The sequence below is a fragment of the Camelus bactrianus genome, chromosome 16 (genome assembly GCF_048773025.1).
Source record: "Camelus bactrianus isolate YW-2024 breed Bactrian camel chromosome 16, ASM4877302v1, whole genome shotgun sequence".
Taxonomy (NCBI): Eukaryota; Metazoa; Chordata; class Mammalia; order Artiodactyla; family Camelidae; genus Camelus; species Camelus bactrianus.
This window is the reverse complement of record NC_133554.1, coordinates 40,291,857-40,310,702: the sequence shown is the minus strand read 5'-3', so window position 1 is coordinate 40,310,702 and position 18,846 is coordinate 40,291,857. Positions and strand designations below refer to the sequence as shown.

The following is an 18,846-nucleotide window of genomic DNA, read 5'->3' as shown; positions in this document are numbered from 1 at the left end:
GCCATCCCAACAGGTCCAGCCTTGCCACTTTCTCTCCTTAACAGCCTCTCCAGGAAGTTGCCCATAGCCTCTCAAGCTAAGCCACTAATTCCCCACAGATCCTTGGAGGTACCTGGACCCTTCCAGCCTGGTCCTTCCATTTCTAAGCCACCCTGCCCTGAGTGGCCCCCAGACTTCAACTCCAGGCTCGAAGCTGGCCAGCACGGAGTGAACACAGATCCAGCCACTTGTGCCCCCTCCCTTCCCTGCTGCCCTCTAAACCTTGACAGCCACATCTCAGCCCACTCCAGCCAGCCCCAGGGGTGGGAAGACACCACCTCCCGGGAGAGGGGGCCTGGGTTACCATAGGTGCAGTTACAGCAGAAGCGAATGATGAGGAGAATTTCCATGGCAGCCTCGGTCCCCGCGGCAGGAGCGTGTGGCCATCGCTCCCGACTCCCCAGTTCCCATCAGCAGCGTGGCCACTCAGCCACCTTCCCGGCTGCTGCTGCTCAGCCTCCAGAATCAAGCCGCCGCTTCTCAGTGCTCCTCTAGCAAGGGGGAGGGGAGGGGAGGGGAGGGCGGCGCGCGTGGAGCTGGGGAGGGGGAGGGGGAGGAGGAGAGCGAGCCGCCTGCCGGCATCCTACGGAGCAGCACGTTTGTAGCTGGCCAGCTGCCTGGGGACAGAGGCTGGATTTCTCGCGTGCATGAGCTCACACACACTCACACACACGCCCGTGCACACAAGCAGGGCACTGCGCTCCACAAAGCCAGACAAAGGAAGGTGACTGTTATCCAACCCATCCCCAAAGTACCTTCCATAGTGACTGATGTGTGGCTGTCCTTGGAGTCCTTGGGACCTTTCACTTTGAGTTCCTGCCAAACAGAGGAGAGGAATCACTACCTGGCCTGTCCCCTGAGCCTCCCCAACCCCCACTGTGAGCATGGCAGGAAGCAGGGCTCTGAAATTGGGGATGAAGATATGAGAAGAGAGACAAAGACCAATGGGCACAGGCCTCCCTCTGCCTACAGAGTCCCTGGGCCACACCTATCACTTCCTGGAGCCTCGTGGGGTCCAGCAGCTGATACAGGCAAGAAGGCATGGCTACCGGTCCCAGACAGGACTGTGCTCCTGGTGCTCCTCAGACCCATCCCCTAAAGTCCCTCCCTGACTCAGAGCCTTCCAGAGAATGGGCGGTGGCAAGAGTGGGACCACCCCTCCCAGCCCCACCCCCTAGCAGCAGCCACTCCTCAGAGGGCTGCACACATCAGCCCAGGGCAGACAGGGTTTTAGTGGACAAGCATCAGTGTACCAGCTGATCCTAGGGCATGAGCAGTCCTTGAGATAAGGAGCGAGGGGTCCCGCACACCTGGACAGGGGGAAGTAGGGAGGGGGTGCACCTGGGGCAGGGAGGCTGTGCTTCACAGGGCAGTCCGAACTATACCTTACCCACATCATCCAGCCACCAGCCCCACCTGCACTCCCTACCCACGGGTGCCTGCGCTAGGCATCAGAGAGGAAACTGCAAGGAAAGGGCAACACCCCTCCTGGATCCCATGCAAAGTGACAGGCAGTGAACGCGGCAGCAGACCCCAGGGGTGGCTTATCTGATCCTAACCACTTTGATCTGCCTTTAGAGACAGGAGTTCCATCTCCAGCCCTTGCCAATGGACCAGTGTGGCCTGTAATTGGAACTGTAACACAATCCCCACTTGGAGGGTTGCTTGCAGGGAGGGAGCTCCAGGGGGGCTGCCGGAGGGAAGGCAGGGACGAGGTGAGGCCAAGGTCAGGTACCAGGTGATGCTGCCTGCTCTGCCTGGGAAGAAATGCCCAGGCAGTGGGGGCTCCACATTACCTACTCCTGCCTCAAGCTGTTTCTAGACAGAGAAAAACCCCACGGACTGAGCCTGGGGCGTGGAGAGGGTGGGGAGGAGAAAGGAGGGTTACTCAGCTTCTCAAGGCTGTGTCTCTGGCTGGTGTCTGCATTTTCAGCTTTAGGGAATTTTTCTCTATGCCCCCTTCCAGTGCAGCCTAGAGGTACAAAATCGCTCTGCTGCAGAGCAGAAGGGCCTAATTGCAGTAATTAAGTGGCAGCACCAGTAGGAAGTGACGGCGTCAGCGCGTGAGTCAGGGTGAGGAGCCACTGGCAGCAGACCACAGGCCTCGCTCTGCCCTTGGGGCCGCCAGCTTGCAGAGGGGCTTGGGGATGAACGCAGGGGTTTCTGCCAACTATAGAGACCAGGCAGTCAGTCTCGGCTAAGAGGAGAACCCCCACTCTCTGGACCATACATGACCCAGGCACCTGGGCAGCCTTGGCAGGGCCACTCCACACAGGTCAGGGGGATCCAGTTTGTTTCCAGGGAGGGCTGGGAGCCGTGTGAGAAATAGCCTTTCTCCAGCCTCGTTACTCCACACAGAGGAACCGTCCCCCACATCACTCCACTCCACCCTCCCAGGCAGCGGGTGACTCACCTGTTTCCTGGGTTCAGGAAAAGAAATGGAGCTCAGCTCTCCTCTCTCTGCCCCCAGTAGATGTGTTTAAATGTGGAGGGGAAGTGTTGGCAAATCCAGTGTGGCTACAGACCCACACCCACATTTTTCCAGTCCGGCTTTTACTAGTAAGCAAGCTGGCAATTTCATCTCCATCTGCCCTACTCTTGTGCTGCCTCTCAGCTGATTCCAAACTCGGGTGCAACCCATAACCCTGGTAGTTTCACAAAAACTATCCTGCATCTCAACTTTTCTAGCTTCGGAGCTGAGAGAGAAAGCAAAGAATCCAGAGGGGCCTGTAAGGCAGGACTTTCAAAACTGCAGAAGGAGGTCCCCTGGAACCAGAGGTTCTCATGCCCTGAGCCTGGAGTTGGGTGCTCTGGGTATAAAGCCAGCAGCTTGGCGGGGGAGGGCAGTGTCCCTGCGTTCTTTTTGGCTAGTCTTTTTGGGGTGAGCAGGGCTGTGCTCCTGAAGGATCCTAGAGCCCGTCCCTGCCACTTTCTGAATAGGAGCGTCAATGCAGACTGTGCCACATCTTTGCGCTGCAGAGGAGGATGGAGGAAGGCTTGGCTGCAGCAGTAGGGATGGGCATATTACCAGCCAGAGGGTCTAGGGCTTCTTCTCCATGTAGGTGGCCCTTGTCCTCTCTCTGCAAATTGGAAGGATCTCAAAAGACCACCTAGTCCAGAATTCCTCAAATCTTCCTGATTATAAAAATCACCCAAGGAAGCTGGTTAAAAAAATGCACAATCTTGGGCCCTACACCACAGCTTCTGAAATGAAGCTCCAGGAAAGGCACCTGAAGATCTGCATTTTTAAACAGCGCCCCTGGTGGTTCCTGTCGAGAAGTGTGGGATGAGCTGGATGAATTCAGTCATCTCATTCTACAGAAGAGGAAATAGGCCCACAAGAAAGGAAGTGACTTGCTCAAGGTCACCACAGTGTGGGAGAATGCTCCCTTTTTTCTTTTTTGCCTCCCCTTTTCTAATACAGAATAACCTAAAACAGAGTAACAAGATCATATATAGAACGATATTCTTATATTAAGAGGAGAAATGTCAAGTGCAAGAAAGCAAATGTCAGGCTAAGTGTTACCCATCAGGGAACTGTCTTCCTCACTGGCAAGCAGGGGAGGAGAGGCCCAAAGGCCGGAAGGCTCTGAGGAGCCCCCAAAGCTCCCAGTGGTAGAAGTGGCTGTGCAGGGAGCTGCCCACCTCAGAGATCTTCTGGAACTGGTTGTTGGACTGGCTGCACTTCTCAGCAGTCTCCAGAGCGACTTTATAGTTATCCACAAACGCTTTGTACACACCAAGCTGGCTGGCCTGCAGGAAGAAGAGGGAGGAGAGAAGCGGAGGACAGGAGTGGGATGGGGAGAGAGGATTAATGAATGGATGAGAGTGTAACCAGAGCACCTGGAGCTCCCTTAGCACTCAGAACCTCTAACTCAGTCCAAATGGCTAACTGGGAGCAGAGGGAAAAGGCAGGATGAACATACTACAGTATCCCTTTGAACTTGACAGTTTCCATGGAAACTGGCTTAGCCAATAAGGTTAACAAGGGGGTACTGGGGGGAGCAGGGCAGGGCCTTTGTTGGCATGCTAAACCTCAGCTCATGGCAGCATTTGGCTTTATTTAGCATCATCAAAGTCTCACACAGTTTGAAGCCCCTTAATGCCTCACACGTCTTTCACTTCCTGGAATTAGCTGAAGCAGGGAAAGACAGGGAGTGAGGTGGGCACGTGTGGCCTGCTCAGTGCCCCACTCCCCATGCTGAGTATGGGTCACAGCATTTAAAGGCACAGTCCCCACTTCCCTTGGCCTCTGGGTCCCTGTCCCCACCTCCTCAGCCTCCAAGGAACCAGAGGCCCTGCCTCACTACACATCTGCATATTACTCTGAACCTAACACAAAGCTCCCCATGACTTCGGACCACACTGAAGCTTCGCCTCCTCGGGGAGGCGGAACAGTTGCCATCATCCCTTTCTGGAAAAGGGGAAACCAAGGCTCATGAATTCAATTCCTCAAATATTTATGGAAGTCTTCTCTGTGCTGTGCATGCACACTTCCTCCTCCAGGAACAAAGGGTGGAAATTCAAACTAAAACCGCAACAAGATACTATTTCATAGCCATCAATCTGGTCAAAATTTAAAAGTCTAATGATATTAAGGGTTGGAAAGATCGTAGGGAAGTAGGAACTTTTTAGACTGCTTGTGGGGGTGTAAATTAGTTCAATCATCTGGAGAGTAATTTGTCAATAACTAATAAAGTTGAAAATGTGCAAGCTCAGCCTACTACTTAGCAAATCCATTTCTACATACAAACCCCAGAGCTATGCTGTTCAATACAGGAGCCACCTGCTATATGTGGTTATTGAGCACCTGAAATGTGGCTTGTCCAAACTGAGATGTGTTGTGAGTGTAAAATACACCCTGGGTTTCAAAGGCTTAATATGCAAAAGAGAATGTAAATTATCTCATTAATTTAAAAATCTTGATTACACGTTGAAAGTATTTTGGATCTACTGAGTTGAATAAAATGTATTCTTAATGTTACTTTCACCTGTTTATTTTTACTCAATGTGGCTACCAGGAAAATTTACATTATATATGTGGCTTGCATTATATTTCTATAATGCATTGCTCTAGAGAAACTTGCATACGTGTGTGCACAAGGAAACGTGAACAAGGGTGTTTACCCGCCTCACTCTTTCACTTGTGAAGAGACTGGAAACAAATGCTCACAAACAGGCAAACCCATACGCATAGTGCAGTTAAAATGAAACTAGATCTTTGTGTAGCACCATTGATATGTTTCAAAAAGAAGGCTGATTGAATTGGAAAATATATGATATCTATATACACACTTACATACACATTAAAAGTACATGCAATACCATAAAATACATATATAGCAAAAACACAAACTGCAGCCTAGAAGGCTACACACCAAAGTAGCTGCTTCAAGGTTGTGAGGAAGGGCAGGAAGAAAGAGAGAGAGAGACAGACTTCATCCTCATCTGTAATGCTTTATTTTCTTGATTAAAAAAATCTTTGTGTATCTTCAGAGTTTAATATCTGTTAATCCTAGGAGGTGAGTGCACAGTTTTTAGATTTTGATTTTCTGGTTAAAATTTTTTTCAATGAAGCAGCGAGGAAGTTCAGCTGCTACAGGACTTCTGCCCACCAGGTGCTGGGGAAAGTGGGCTGCCCCTGAGCCCTGCCCTGGACCACTCTGCTTTCTGCAGTATCCTTGCATTCCCCTAGGACCCAAAGAGGTGGGCTGGTGGCCTGGAGCCCCCTGGGACAGAGACAGAGCCCGTAGGAGCTGGCAGGTGGGGCCGAGGAAAGCCAGGAGGAAAAGTGAGAACAGGGATGCTTGCAAAGAACCTAGGCCCAGGGCCGCACAGGTCTCAGCCCCAGGTGGGTCAGACAATTCAAAAAGGAAAATCCCAGCTGGAGAGGGGCAGGAAGGATGGAGTTTGCTTCTTTTTCCAGGGGGAGTACTGGCCCAGGGTGTCCCAAGCTACAGGGGATATGCTAGACAGTCCCTTCCTAGACCAAAGGAAAAATCGTTGCTATTCTTCTTCCAGGTAAGCGCTGTACTTGCCCTCCTTCCCACGAGAAGGATACAGGCTGGGTGCCCAGGGTGGAACGCTACCCTCCCATTCCCCTGCCCAAGGGGATGGGAGGGAAGCAGGAGTCTCCTGGGCAGACGGCCTGCATGCAGGGGTCCCCCACCATCCCAGGCACTGCCATCTCCATGGAGCACCCTTGTCTGCAGGGTCCAAGGCCCAGCCTGCCAGGGCCGTTAACTGGGAAGTGGAGGTTGCTTGGAAACAGCAGCTTGGCACTGGGGTGATCTCATCAAACAAATAACAGAGATGCTAATTCCCTCCTCTCAGTGACAGATAATCAAATACCCGGAGACCAGCTGAAAATAAACTGCCTCCAGATGCCTGTCCCGGATCCTCCCAAGCCTGTCGCCCCAGGGGCTTCAGGCATTAGTTCATGACACTGGGGGAGAGGGTGGGTAGCAAACTCATGACCAGACCAGTGGAGCTCAGACCAGAACGGGGGTCCCCAGTGACAGCAGGGTCCAAGTGACAAAGACAAACCAAGACAGACTTTGCACTACGCTCTGGGCTACTCACCCTCCTACCTCTGGCGTTTGCTTTCTTCTGCCCTCTTGAGGGCTGGGGAGAGGCTGCCCCCCAAACCAATCACCTCAGGCTCCTAGACCAGGCCTGGAGTCATGACTGGGTGCTCCCTATCCCCGAACTGGGGCAGGCATTCTGGGGCTGCCAGAACCAAGTGTGGAGTTCCCTGGCAACATCGTCTTTTAGGTGTGCCTCTTCCTAATAATAATAATAGCAGTAATAACAGTAACGATAATGGCTAACTATTGAGTATTTATTAACTTACTATGTTTCAGGTCCTCTTCCAAGCACTTCTCAGGTATTGACTCACTTAGGGCTCACAACAATCCAATGAGGTAGATACCATTATTATCCTCATTTTTACAAACAAGGAAGCTGAGTCAGGAGAGGTTGGGTAAGTTGCCCAAAGTCACAGGTTTAACCTGTGGCAGAGCCCGGATTCCCAGCTGCGACCTGGTTCTAGTGCTTGTCCCTGCAACACTGCTGTCTCTCTGGACACAGACCTCAGGCCCTGTGATGTCTTTTCAATGCCTTGCCAAGTTTCCCCAAGTGGTCCCGCTGTCAAGGGCATGGTGCACTCATTCACCTATTCATTCCTCACTCATTCATTCCTCTATTGCGCTAGTCCTGGGGGGTCTAAAAATGAAAGAAATACTGTCTGTCCTCTCGGAGCATATGGTTTTGGGGACTCAGGCAGTTTAGTGTTCAGGGAGTGGGTAAGCATAGGGATCACATATGAGGGGCTGCAGAAGGCTTCTCCACAAAGGTCACTTCTAAGCTGGAAACTGACCAGGAGATGCCAGACAAGATGGGGAAGGACATTTCAGGAAGCTAGAACTGCAGGTACAGAGAGGTCATGCGTGCCTGCAGTGTGACCCGAGACCAGAAGGTTCAGTGTTGAGGCCTCGAGGGTGGAGGAGGCAGCAGCCAGAGGCCAGGGGAGGATGGAAGCCAGCATGTAAAGGGTCTCATGAGCCATTCCTCGGAGCCTGCCCTTTATCCAGAGGGTGAGGGGGAGCCTCTGAAGGGACATGAGCAGGGAGAAGTGAGGTCCAGTTAGGAGTTTAGAAGACGCTCTCCATCTGCTAAGTAGAGGTGAGAGGCCAACTGGTAGGTGGGCCTGGAGGCAGAAGCCACTCATGAGCCTAGAGCAATGGTCCAGGTAAGGGTGCCAGAGAGGGTGGAGAGAAACTGGTGGCTGTGAGCTTTAAAGAAGTGGATGCAGGGCAGTGGAGGGGGTGGGGGAGAGGAGGTGCCAAGAATGAGTCCCAGGGAGTCATGGATGGATGTAGGATGGGATGTGGCCACACCCACTGAGACAGAAGCAGGAAAATGAGCAAAGGACTTCAGAGCCAATGAATCTGGTTTTGAATATGCTGAGCTTGTGGCCCTATGAATATCCAAGCAGGAGTTTTCTCTTGTGTGAGAAGTAGAGGCCTCTCCATTCAACCTGTTCCCCTGCTGCAGGCGAGGAGAAGCAGAGGCACCTGCCCCCACCACTCACACCCACAGGACAACGGCCACTGACTCCTGGGCTCTGTCCTGCCGCTGGGCTGGCAGAAGTAATGGGGGGACAGTCCCAAGGAGAGCCAGGTGGGGGCCCTGTGGGGCTGACTCGGGGGGGTCCTCTGGGGACACAGCCGAAGACAGACACCAAGCTGGAGGACAGGGCATCATGGGAGCCATGGAAGCTAGAAGACCCTGAAGAGCCTTTCCCAGCATGAAGGCCGCACATGAATTCTACCTCCTCTTCCTTCTCCCTCCCCCGCAACAGCGAGTGGGCTGGGCTCGCAGTGCTTTCTGCTCCTGGGTCCTCGTGTCCTCAAGAGAGGATCATTAGCTGACATGGTCTCCAGCCTGACTGCTTCATTTCAGAGGCAGCACAGAGGTGCAGCAAATGCCCGAGGTCTCAGGTGAGCAGTCTCTGTCCGTCCACCTGGCACTTGGCCCTCAGACAGCTGAAGGGCAGGGGTCCTGGAGCCCCCTCGGCAAGAGAAACGATGCCCTGCCAGGAGCACCTACGCATACAGCTCATCTCCAGCATCCCCAGAAGCACTCCAGGGCTTCGCCAGGTTCCCATAAGGCAGAGGCCCAGGCTTTCGTTCAGGACTCGGAAATGCCCCAGGCCTTGAAGGAGGCCAGGAAGGCTGGGGCTGACCAGTCTTCTCCCAACACTAGCAGCTCCACTGAGACCCTCCATCAACAGGAGACTCACCAGCTTCTGGAAGAGGTGGCCCATGGTGACCTGGCTGTCCCACTGCTGCACCTTGGGGCAGAGGTTGTCATAGAACTCCTTGTGGATCTCGTAGATGTCCTGGATCTTGTAGAAGATGGTTTCAATCTGTTGGATGGTGAGCACAGGCTGGGACGTGGTGGCTGTGGCCTTCAGGGGTTTCATGGGCTGAGAGAGAGGAGGAAGAAAGGGTGGAGGTGAGAGGTAAATAAACCAGAGGGTCAGCAGACCCAGGGCCCAGATTAGGCCTTCCTACTGCTCAAGTTCTGTCTAGACAAAGCCAGTGAGGGCAGGTGAAGTGTGGTTTGAATCAAGCAGCTGCTGTCACGGGCCCCAACAAGCCATGTGGTACTGCAAGAAGAGGGAGCCTGATGGCCAGAGCCGGGTCCAGCAGCCCCGCTGGGCCCAAGGGGTGGTGCCAGGCACATTACTCCCACGCCTTGACCCCTGGGGGCCTGGGCTCCCAGCTGGTACAGAGGTTTGCTTGATGGTTTAACAGGACTCATAGCTTTCTTCCACAATAGTCTCACGCCCTGAGTCATAAACTCCCTTGTCACGCTTCAGTGGGAAGGAGGGCTGACTGAACTCCTCAGCTGTTTCCTTCTGAAAAACAGAACATGATTCTAGGACTCGGGGGTAGAGTTTCTAAGAGGTCCAAACCAATCTCAGCTGCACTGATATTTTAAGTTCCCATCACTTAGCACAGAGAGAGTGAGCAGGTGGCACACAGGCCACCGCCCTGCCTCCTGTACCCATGGCAGACATTGCTAAGTGATCACCATCTTTCTCACTGAGCCTGGTTGTAGCCTGAGACTCTTCCTCCATGCCAAGGCTGACATGCAAGATGAAACCTATCTGCTGTCTCAGCCTGTCTACACCAAGATGCTCCATGCTTGCGGGTGGAGAGGGTGAGGTGACAGACAGAAACTCAAGATCATCCCTAACACCTGCTGGGAGCTGAAGCCATCACCTTAAAGCTCAACATTAAGGGAAAATGAGGCTTGGGTACGTTTCCTTCAATGTGATATCTGTATTTTCTAGATCACCTCCAATGAGTAAATAATTTTCTAATCGGGGGGGGGGGATGATTAAAATTCATCATTGAAACAAAAAATGATCCTGAAGGATAACCTCCATGGTTGACCTTCCCGCAGCCCTAAAGCCCCCAGAGATGCCCAGACTGCACTCCAAAGGCTCTCCAGGGCACAAGGTCTGGATACCCACCCAAAGAGAAGGCACGGTGGGGGGAGAGGTGGAGGGTGTTTGCCTGGGAGAGAGGAGCGTGAGTCAGACATGGTCAGTGTTCATCTATCATGTAGCTAAAGGGCTGTGTGGACAGAGGTCTTTGACTTAGTCTGGGTCATTCTGCAGACCCAGAGGCAGAAAGGAGAAGTTGCAGGGGCAAGTGTGGGCTCACAAGAGCTGTCCTCCACTGTCTCACAGGATTAGGTGGTGAGCTTTCTGACAAGAGGAGCATTCTAGCAGAGAACGGGCCACTCAGTGCTGGGCTGCAGGGAACACCTCCACTGAGGGAGACTGAAGTTGATGACTGGTTCTCCCTGAGATGACCACCAGCTCCAGCCACTGCAGTAGCCAAACGCCCAGCCACGCTTCACTCTATCCTCCCATCTGTCTCATCCGATGGCAGCAGAGCCCACGTCTGTCCATAAGAGGAAGTCCCATCCACTCAAAAACCCAGACAATGCTCCGACTTACGGCTCCCTCACTCTCCCAGCTCTAAAAAGTCCAGACTCAATGACGAAGACAGGAAAAAGCAGAAACCCTCCTTCTGACCCTCTCAGTGCTGGAACCAATGAGCTCCTAATGTCCAGCTCTTTGCGAGGGAAGCAGGATGGGGTTCAGGCCAAGCAGCATAGGAAAGAGTCCCAATTCCACCACTTAATAGCTGTGGGCAAGTCACTTAGCATCTCTGGGCCTCAGCAGCCTTATTTGTGAAACCAAGATAATTATTACCTTCTCAAGAACACTGATGAGAAGATCAAAAGCCCTAATTTATATAAAATATTGAGTACGTGCCTGGCAGAGAGAAGGCAATCAATAAATGCTAGCTGCTACTATTATTACTGTTCACCCCACAAATAATGGACCAAGCACCTAACGCGAGGCCAGGCCAGGGGGTGTGGGGAGTATCCAGGGATTCACTAATCACTGCCCTCATGGAGCCTCCCGTTACGTAAGGGAGACAAAATACAAGGAAACCATCAAACACAGACTTGCACACAAGTGCTACGAAGGAAATAAGAAGGGGTCGTCCTGCTGAAGGACAGCTTCTCCAAGAAGGAGACGCTGACCCTGAAACAGAAGCAGAGGGCCAGAGGGGCCAGTACTCCAGGCCGACTTCCTCAATGCCCGGTCCTGAGGTGGGAGCAGCCTGGGGGGAGAGGAGCTGGCAGACAGCCGATTTGCCTGTGCAAGGGGGTGGAGAGGGACATAAAGCGGGAATGGAGGGGCGAACAGGGGCCAGATCGTGCCGGGGGAAGGAATGCAGCCTTTAAGCCCAGGCAGTGACCCGGCTCTCCCTGGAGGGACTGAAGCAGGGGAGTGCCGAGGGCCAATTTTCCCTTCAGGAGATTATTTTTATGACTCAGGCTCCTTGCTCTGGAGAACGTTATAATCTATTTGGGTAAACTGGACTGACACAAATGAAACAATTTAGTGCACAAAGTAAGACAGGGTCATTACCCGACTTGGACTGTAAATACCAGCCCACTGGTCCCAAGGTTCCGCTGACACAGCTCGGAGAGGGCTTCACAGAGGAGGTGGCGAAACAGCTTCTGAAGGAAGATCTGAGCAGGTGAAGGGGTGGGGCCTTGGTAAACATGGCAGGCAGGGAAACAGAGGGAACCAGGATCGGAGAGGGGCTGGGGAAAGGACCCCAGGTGGATGGCCACATTGAGCTTATGGCTCCCAACACTCCAGGAAGGGTACAGAGCTGGCCCTTGGGATCAGCCAGAGTTTATCCTTTTCACATCTACCCACCCAGGTCCAGGGGAGGGTCCAAGTCACCACAGAGTCCCTGTCCCTGCCGGGGTGCAGTCCCCACTGAGGAGGAATAAAGGAAATAAGAGAGAACAGTCCTGGGAAGGCAGCGGGGTCAGGATTTCTCAGAAGTTGCTGGGGAAGCACTCAAGCACTGCCCATGTGGAGACCAGACACAACTGCTCTGCTCCCTCCTAAACCCCAACTCTGTCTACAAAAGGGGAATAGATGGAGCCACCAGGGCCAGGTCACGTGGACAGGGCCTGTACTTGGGGCCTCAGACAGTTCTCAGGACAAGGCTGGGCCTTTAGGGGAAGGGAAAGTGCTGGGTTTGTGCCCTTGCCTGGCCTGAGGCCCCTGAAGGCAGTTATTTTTATCTGGTGAAGCCCCGAATAGAGGCCTGGGGCCAGGAGGGCTGGCTGAGAGGCACAGGTACCCCACACTGAGCTCTGGTGCAGCACTGCTCTTCCGACACTGCTCTTCCAACAAAGTGCGGGTACCAGCTCGCTCTCCCTCCTCCCAGATCCTCCAGCAGAGGGCAAGGGCGCCGGCTCCCACGGTATCAGAGGGGAGCGGGTTGTTAGATAGGACCCCTGGGTGATTTCAGAGTCCTGGCTCCGGATTTCCTATGTAATACTCCTCGGGAATTCGGGCCAGGCAAGTTCTAACTTGTTGTGTAACTTCGCACCGCCATTAGTCTGCTCTGTCCCCCAGCAACTTGCCTTCCGAAAACAGGGAGAGAAATCGGCCCACTTCCTCTGCCTCCTATCCCAAAAGGCCTGGAGGCAGCCGCATGCCTGTTTGCTAACTGTCATGGTTCTCCTCCAGCCTGCAGGCCAAGGGGAAGGGCATCTTGAACCCATTCTACAGCTAAGGAACAAAGCAAACCCCAGGATGAGAGGCAGAGAGAAGGGCCAGGCGGTGGGAGGTGCTGAAGGCAATGGTGCAGCCAGAGGCACCCAGCTTATCTCCCAGAGGAGGGAGATGCAGAATTACCTGCATTTAGTTTGCCTCCCTTCCTCCTTCCTCCATCCTAACCTCAGGCCAGGCTCCCAGACCCATTTCCCTTGTAATAGGAACCCACCAGGAACCTGGAGGGTTCCATAAGGTTACCAAACCTTGCCCTGGCCAGCATCTCAGGCAGCAGGAACAGAGGCTCCTATGTGGTGTCCCCGTCTGCGCCTGTGTGTGTCCACAGTCTTGGGGACACACACCCAGCCGTTTGCATGTCAGGAAGTATTGGACTGAGAAGAAACACTCAGGAGCAGGGCTGTGGGAATGGGGGTGGGGTGACAAGAAGGAGATCTGGGCGTGGGGGGAGGAGGGAGCTGGGGAAGACAGGTTTTCTTCTCCTCTGAGCTCCTTTGTCAGGTCACCCCAAAGAGCAAAGGGCTTAGCTTTGTGGTAACTGGGGGAGGCCCTCAGCTCAAGGAGGAGGGAGGGAGGGCTTTATTCCCTATCTGAGGCTTGTCATCTGACACTGTGGCTGTGGAGGGTCCTGGTCTTTCTTCCTGCCCTCCAGACATGACCAGGCTTCCTAGCTGGTCCCTCCCTACCAGGGGTCCAGGATGAACAAGTGGGGGAGAGAGGAGGGACCTAGCCTGGGTAACCCCAGGACTGGGAGCCCCAGCCTCATCGTTTTTGCCTTTGGGGCATGAGCTGTTAGAAGGATGAGGCAGGGAGGGAGTGTCTTGGCCCCTAAATCTGTTGTTATCTTTACCCAGACAAACGGAAACTCAAGTTAGGCCCAATGACAGATGAGAACCAAGCTGGAATCTAAGAGTGCCAGGCTTTGGATGAGAACACAGGCCTCCCCTTCCTGCAGGGAACGGGTGTGTCGACAGAAACAAACAGGCCCTAACCTGCATTCTCTTCCAGAACTGGAGATAATAATATTATCAGCGAACACTCAGGCTCTAAGAGCGTCTCAAACAAACTCGATCCTCACAACAAACCCCTGGAGAGAGTACTAACATTAGTATACCCCGTTTGCAGACACAGAAAATGAGGCACAGAGGTTCATTAATCTGCTGAAGGTCTAGAGCTAGTAAGCAGTCAGGTGGGGATTCAAAGAAGGGCAATCTGTGTCCTTTGAATTTCTTTCAAATATGTATCCTTTTCGTGATGACAACCATGCCCCTTTGCTTTGGTACAACAATTTGGTTTATAACGTGTATTTCATCTGCCTGTCCTCCTTCCTTCAATGCCTAACTACGTGGCATTGTACTAGATCCCCAAAAGGGTCACCTGATCTTCTCAATCCCATGAAGAAGAGAGGGAAGGTAACAGCATCATTCTCATCTTCAGATGAGGAAATGGAGGCTCAAGGAGGTCCCATGCATGGCTTGCCCAAAGCCAGTGGTTTTTAAAACCCACAACATATGTAAGACAGCATGTGGCCCAGGACACAGATATACATTCACATGTACACATATCCATACAGCAAGCTGAAAGCTGCATGAAACAGTACTTATTATTACTATGTATGATGCACACTGACATTTTCTTTCTCATTTGTCATAAAATGCTGCTTCACCCTACTGCACTGACTGCACAACCCACTAGTGGTTGAGATGCACAATTTGGAAAACAGGAAATAAGTCTACTGTTAATGGCAGTGTCAAGTATCTTCCCTAGTTCTGACCCCAGACCAGAGTCCTTACTGACCTGCCAAACTGTCCCTCACTTAAAAAATATGACTGTAAACCAACAACCTCTCAGGGAGACTGACCACCAACTCAGCCCAGTGTGTTACAAAGCAGCTAATCACTGTGAGAATTACTCCTGGGGTAATAAATGCTAAGTCCCCTGGGACACTGGGTGGCAACCTCTCACATCACAGCAAGTACGTAAATGTGTTAGCTTCTTACAGCTCTTGTCAGAATGAGTTCTCCTGATCTACATCTGCATTTCTTATTCCTTCTTTTTTCTGGTATCTTATGTCTCAGACTGCAAAACATCCAGGGAAGAGAACTTCCCATGCCACAATCATTCTGCATAATATCTAGACGCATCTAATATGCACTTTCTTCAAAGGCAAAAACATCTTACATCTGTGTGGTTTCACCTTTTTTTTTTTTTGGTGGGGGGAGGTAATTAGGTTTATTTATTTATTAGTACTATTTTATTTAACAGAGGTACTGGGGATGAATCCAGGACCTCATGCATGCTAAGCATGTGCTCTACCACTGAGCTATGCCCTCCCCCTGGTTACTTTTACCTTTGGAAAACATTTTATTATTCTCCTCCCAGTCTGATTCTCACAACGCCTCCACCATGGAGAGGAAAGTGAGGCTTCTTCACAGAGGGCTGCGGTCAGTCTACTGCCTCAGAGAGACGGTGCTTCCCAGAATGACAGAGAGCCCTCACCCTCACACTTCCCTGCCACAGGGCCTTGGGATGGCATGAATGCTTCATTATTCCAGGGAGGAGGAAGGACTCAGACCCGGGATAACAAAGAGATCTCAACTCGATTGACTGGTAGAGCCCACCCGAATACCAGTTGGAGGCAGAGGTTAAGACCCTCTACCTGGACATTTTTCCATTATGTGTTCGTAACGCTAATGTCAATAAATGAATGATATTCATGCAGCAGTTAAATGGGTGAGATTCTTAATAGTGGATATTGTGCTATTAGGGTTGCTTGAAACACGTCAATAAAATATTGAAGACAGAAAGAAAAAACACATTGTCCTATATTTGTATGTCTGTAAATGTGTAAGTTCTAAGAATAAATATGTCAATATCATGTATGTTATTGTAAATTGCCTGTATGCCACCTTACACATTGACATTAAAATAAGAGCCACCACTTTTGGCTCTTGGACAGAGCACTGTGATCCATTAGTGACGCCGGCACCATGGTCGAGGTGATGGAGAGTTTGCTCCCCTGCTGCTGCTTCTACCTTTCCCAGGGCAGGTGTGGAGAGTCGGGGCTGCGAGGCACAGGCCTTTTCTGCCAATGACAGCGGCTGCCTGACGCCAAGCCGTGGGCAGAGCAGTACCACAGACTCTGCCCCTGGGAAGGGCTGGTCCGGGTCCCCCCCTCCCTGTCTCCAACTCCAAAAGCAATTTTAGAGCACGAAGCCCCAGAACATATACTCACGAGCAACAGAGCTTCCAGCTGGTTAATGTAGATCTCTTCGCTGGCCAGGAACCCCGAGAGAACCAGCTTCCTCATCTCCAGGCCTTTCCCTGCTTCCACCTGTAAGAGCAGATCAAAAGCTCAGAGAAAGGAGGCCTAAATCCTGAGCCGCCTGTTTTCTTGCCTTTTCCCTCTTCTTCTGCAGGGGATAAAGGCCAAATACTTATTATAGAAAAATTTAGGAAATACAGAAATATAAAAAGAGAAACAATCACCCATATTGCTAATGTCTTGCTTTATTTCTCTCCCATCCTTTTTTCCCCCCACATTTCCTTATTTGATATACATCCACCTATTCAATCTCATACCAGGGAGCAAGATAACCACGGATCTGACCCTGTGTGTGGGAGCAGTTCCACGGGGGAGGGGAGATACAGACAGTTAGAAGGGAAATCAGAGGCATGACTGGGGCAGGCATGGTCACACAGGAGGACACAGCAGGGGCAGAGGAGGTACCCAGAGGAAGTGATGTGTAAACTCAGTGTAGGGATAGGGAGGATGGGATGGAAGTGGCCATGGAAGCCCCAGCCGTGTGGCCTCTTAGCTACACCTCGGACTACATCTTCCTGTCCCTGGGAGCTCAGTCCCACAACAGAAGGGCTGGCTGGGGGCCCTCAACCTTACCCCCTACACCCTGACCCCAGCATTTCCTGACTGCCTCACTGTTTACGGCACAGACCCCCACAGGCCTCCTCCCGACTCCAGAATTCCATCTCCTCTATGGCGATCATGCCCCACTTAACCTCAAATGCTCACCAATTAGCACAGTGCCCAGCACAGAGGAAGTGCTTGGAAACTTTTCCTGAGTGAAAAAAACGTGTACTTCTTCTTGTCACCTAAGACCCCCAAGTCATTCCTGGCCTCCTCGTCCTACTCTCTCCGTCTCCTCTGCCACATTCAGTCCCAAGCCCTTCAGAGCATTCTTGCTAATCTCTTAAAGGACTCTCTCCTCTGCTCCACCCACTCCTCTGCTGTGGTCCAGGCCACAGCATCCCACTGTGCCTAACTGACCTCTGCCACTCTCTCCTGTCTCTGCTCGACTCCCCAGAGCCAGATCAATCTTCCCAGAAGGCCACCCTACACCTGTTGCTTGTCAAAGACTTACTGCTGCAACCTGCGATTATTGCAGGATTCAAGTAGGCTATTTGCTCATTTATTTATTCAAATGGCCACCAAACCCAGTAGGTACCAAGAGAAACAAGCATACAGTAGCCCCTTACTCTCATGTGGCTTATAACCTGGGGGAAAGACGTTTAAAAAAAAAAAACAAACCCAAAACAAGTAAACATAAACATATGACAGTACACCGTGATGGGGGCCAGCTTACCCTTTACTTAAACACCTTCCAGGACTCCTTATGCCTCTCCCCACCCATCCAATCTCCCCAGCAGCCGTCAGATCTCTGTCTTCCCAACATGCCAGGAGTGTTCCAGTTTCTGAACTTTGGTTCTCGCCATCCCTGCTGCCTAAAATGCCTTCTCCCACCTGGGCTCTTCTCTCCTCTAAATCTGCCCCCTGCACCCTGTCTCCTGGAGGCGCCGCTGAAGCCTCTGGCCCGGGGGTCAGCTCTGTGTCTGCAGCACTCCCTCTCCCATGCGACCCACCCAACGCACACTCTCTCGTTACCGCCTGCCTTTGAAGCACCTGCCTCGCACTCCTCTGGATGCCCTGAAGCCCAGCACCACGTGACGCTCTAACCTGTGGGCACCTGACATTTATTAAGCCTTGTAAGCCCTTTCCACTCTCTCATTTAGCCTCACCCCCCTCTCAAATACTTCATGGCGGGGTTACTATAATTTTCCATTATACAAATGGAAACAAAAAATAAGACTTAATAGGGAGGAGCCTAGCCCAGGGTCACAAAGTGGCAGAGCTGGGATTCCACCCCAGGTCCTCGAACATCAAATTCTGTGCTCGTCCACTGCTCTGACTGTAACTGAGTAGGACCCCTGTGGGGCCTTTCCAGAACAGACCCCCTTCCCCCCATGTCCTCCACCTGCCTCTTGTCTGTAGAAAAACTTTACTCTCCTCAAGTTCCAAAGAGTACATTTCATAAGAGAAGGGAGAAAACACAGAAAGAAAGGAAAATAGTCAAGCAAGACAACGACATAATAAGAGTTTAGTCATTAAACAAAGTCAAAGACCTTTAGTTCCTCCTCAAGGGCTAGAGATAATATTCTGAGCCTTGTCCTTTGAGCTGTTTTGCAGACACTGGAAACCCCCACCAGGTGGAAGAAGTTAACTGTATGCTGCCCTCAAGCACCCAGACCCCAGACTGGTTGGAACCAGAAGGTTGATGATGACTCCTGATGACCTCACCACCATCCAATCAGAATAATGTCCACGAGCTGATCACGCACCCCACGACACCCCTCCCTTACCCTATCTTTAAATACCTCCAGGTCTTTAAAGCACTGGCTTCCCTGGACTCCTTGCTTGGCGCCCTGCAGTAAATGCTGCACTTCCCTTCATCACAACCCGGTGTCAGTAGACTGGCTTCACTGCACGCCGGCAAGCAGACCCAAGTTTGGTTCAGTAACATGATTATTTCCTCACTCTTGTGTTCCTTTTACAAGCTTTGGATGCTTACCTGGAATCTCAAACAGCTTCCTCTCTGGGCCTCAAATGCACACCCTTAGCATCGGTTGGGAGAGTGTCTGAAGCCATCAGAGTTCTCCTAAGTCCGGAGGAGAGCTGCTTTCCCCCAGCGTGTTTTCATAGGCTTTCCTACCCTTTCCCTGAGGAGGGATTTAACCCTTGGCCTTCCATCAGCAACCTAGTTAACAGACTTGTGCTGGAGGCTGCTACTCCCAGAGTCTCTGAAATGTTATCCGATCCTGTG

General features: G+C 52.0%; 1 protein-coding gene across 4 annotated transcripts in view; it reads right to left on the bottom strand.

Annotated features, from left to right (window-relative positions):
• The window catches only part of ABR (ABR activator of RhoGEF and GTPase), a 172,874-nt gene that overhangs the window by 54,853 nt on the left and 99,175 nt on the right, over positions 1-18,846 (bottom strand). For all 4 annotated transcript variants that reach the window (XM_074343190.1, XM_074343189.1, XM_074343191.1 and 1 more), the window contains 4 exons: positions 15,966-16,064; positions 8,843-9,028; positions 3,685-3,792; positions 795-855 (listed from right to left, as the gene is read on the bottom strand). In XM_074343190.1, the coding sequence (XP_074199291.1) occupies positions 795-855; positions 3,685-3,792; positions 8,843-9,028; positions 15,966-16,064 (454 nt within the window). The remainder of the gene's footprint in view (positions 1-794; positions 856-3,684; positions 3,793-8,842; positions 9,029-15,965; positions 16,065-18,846) is intronic.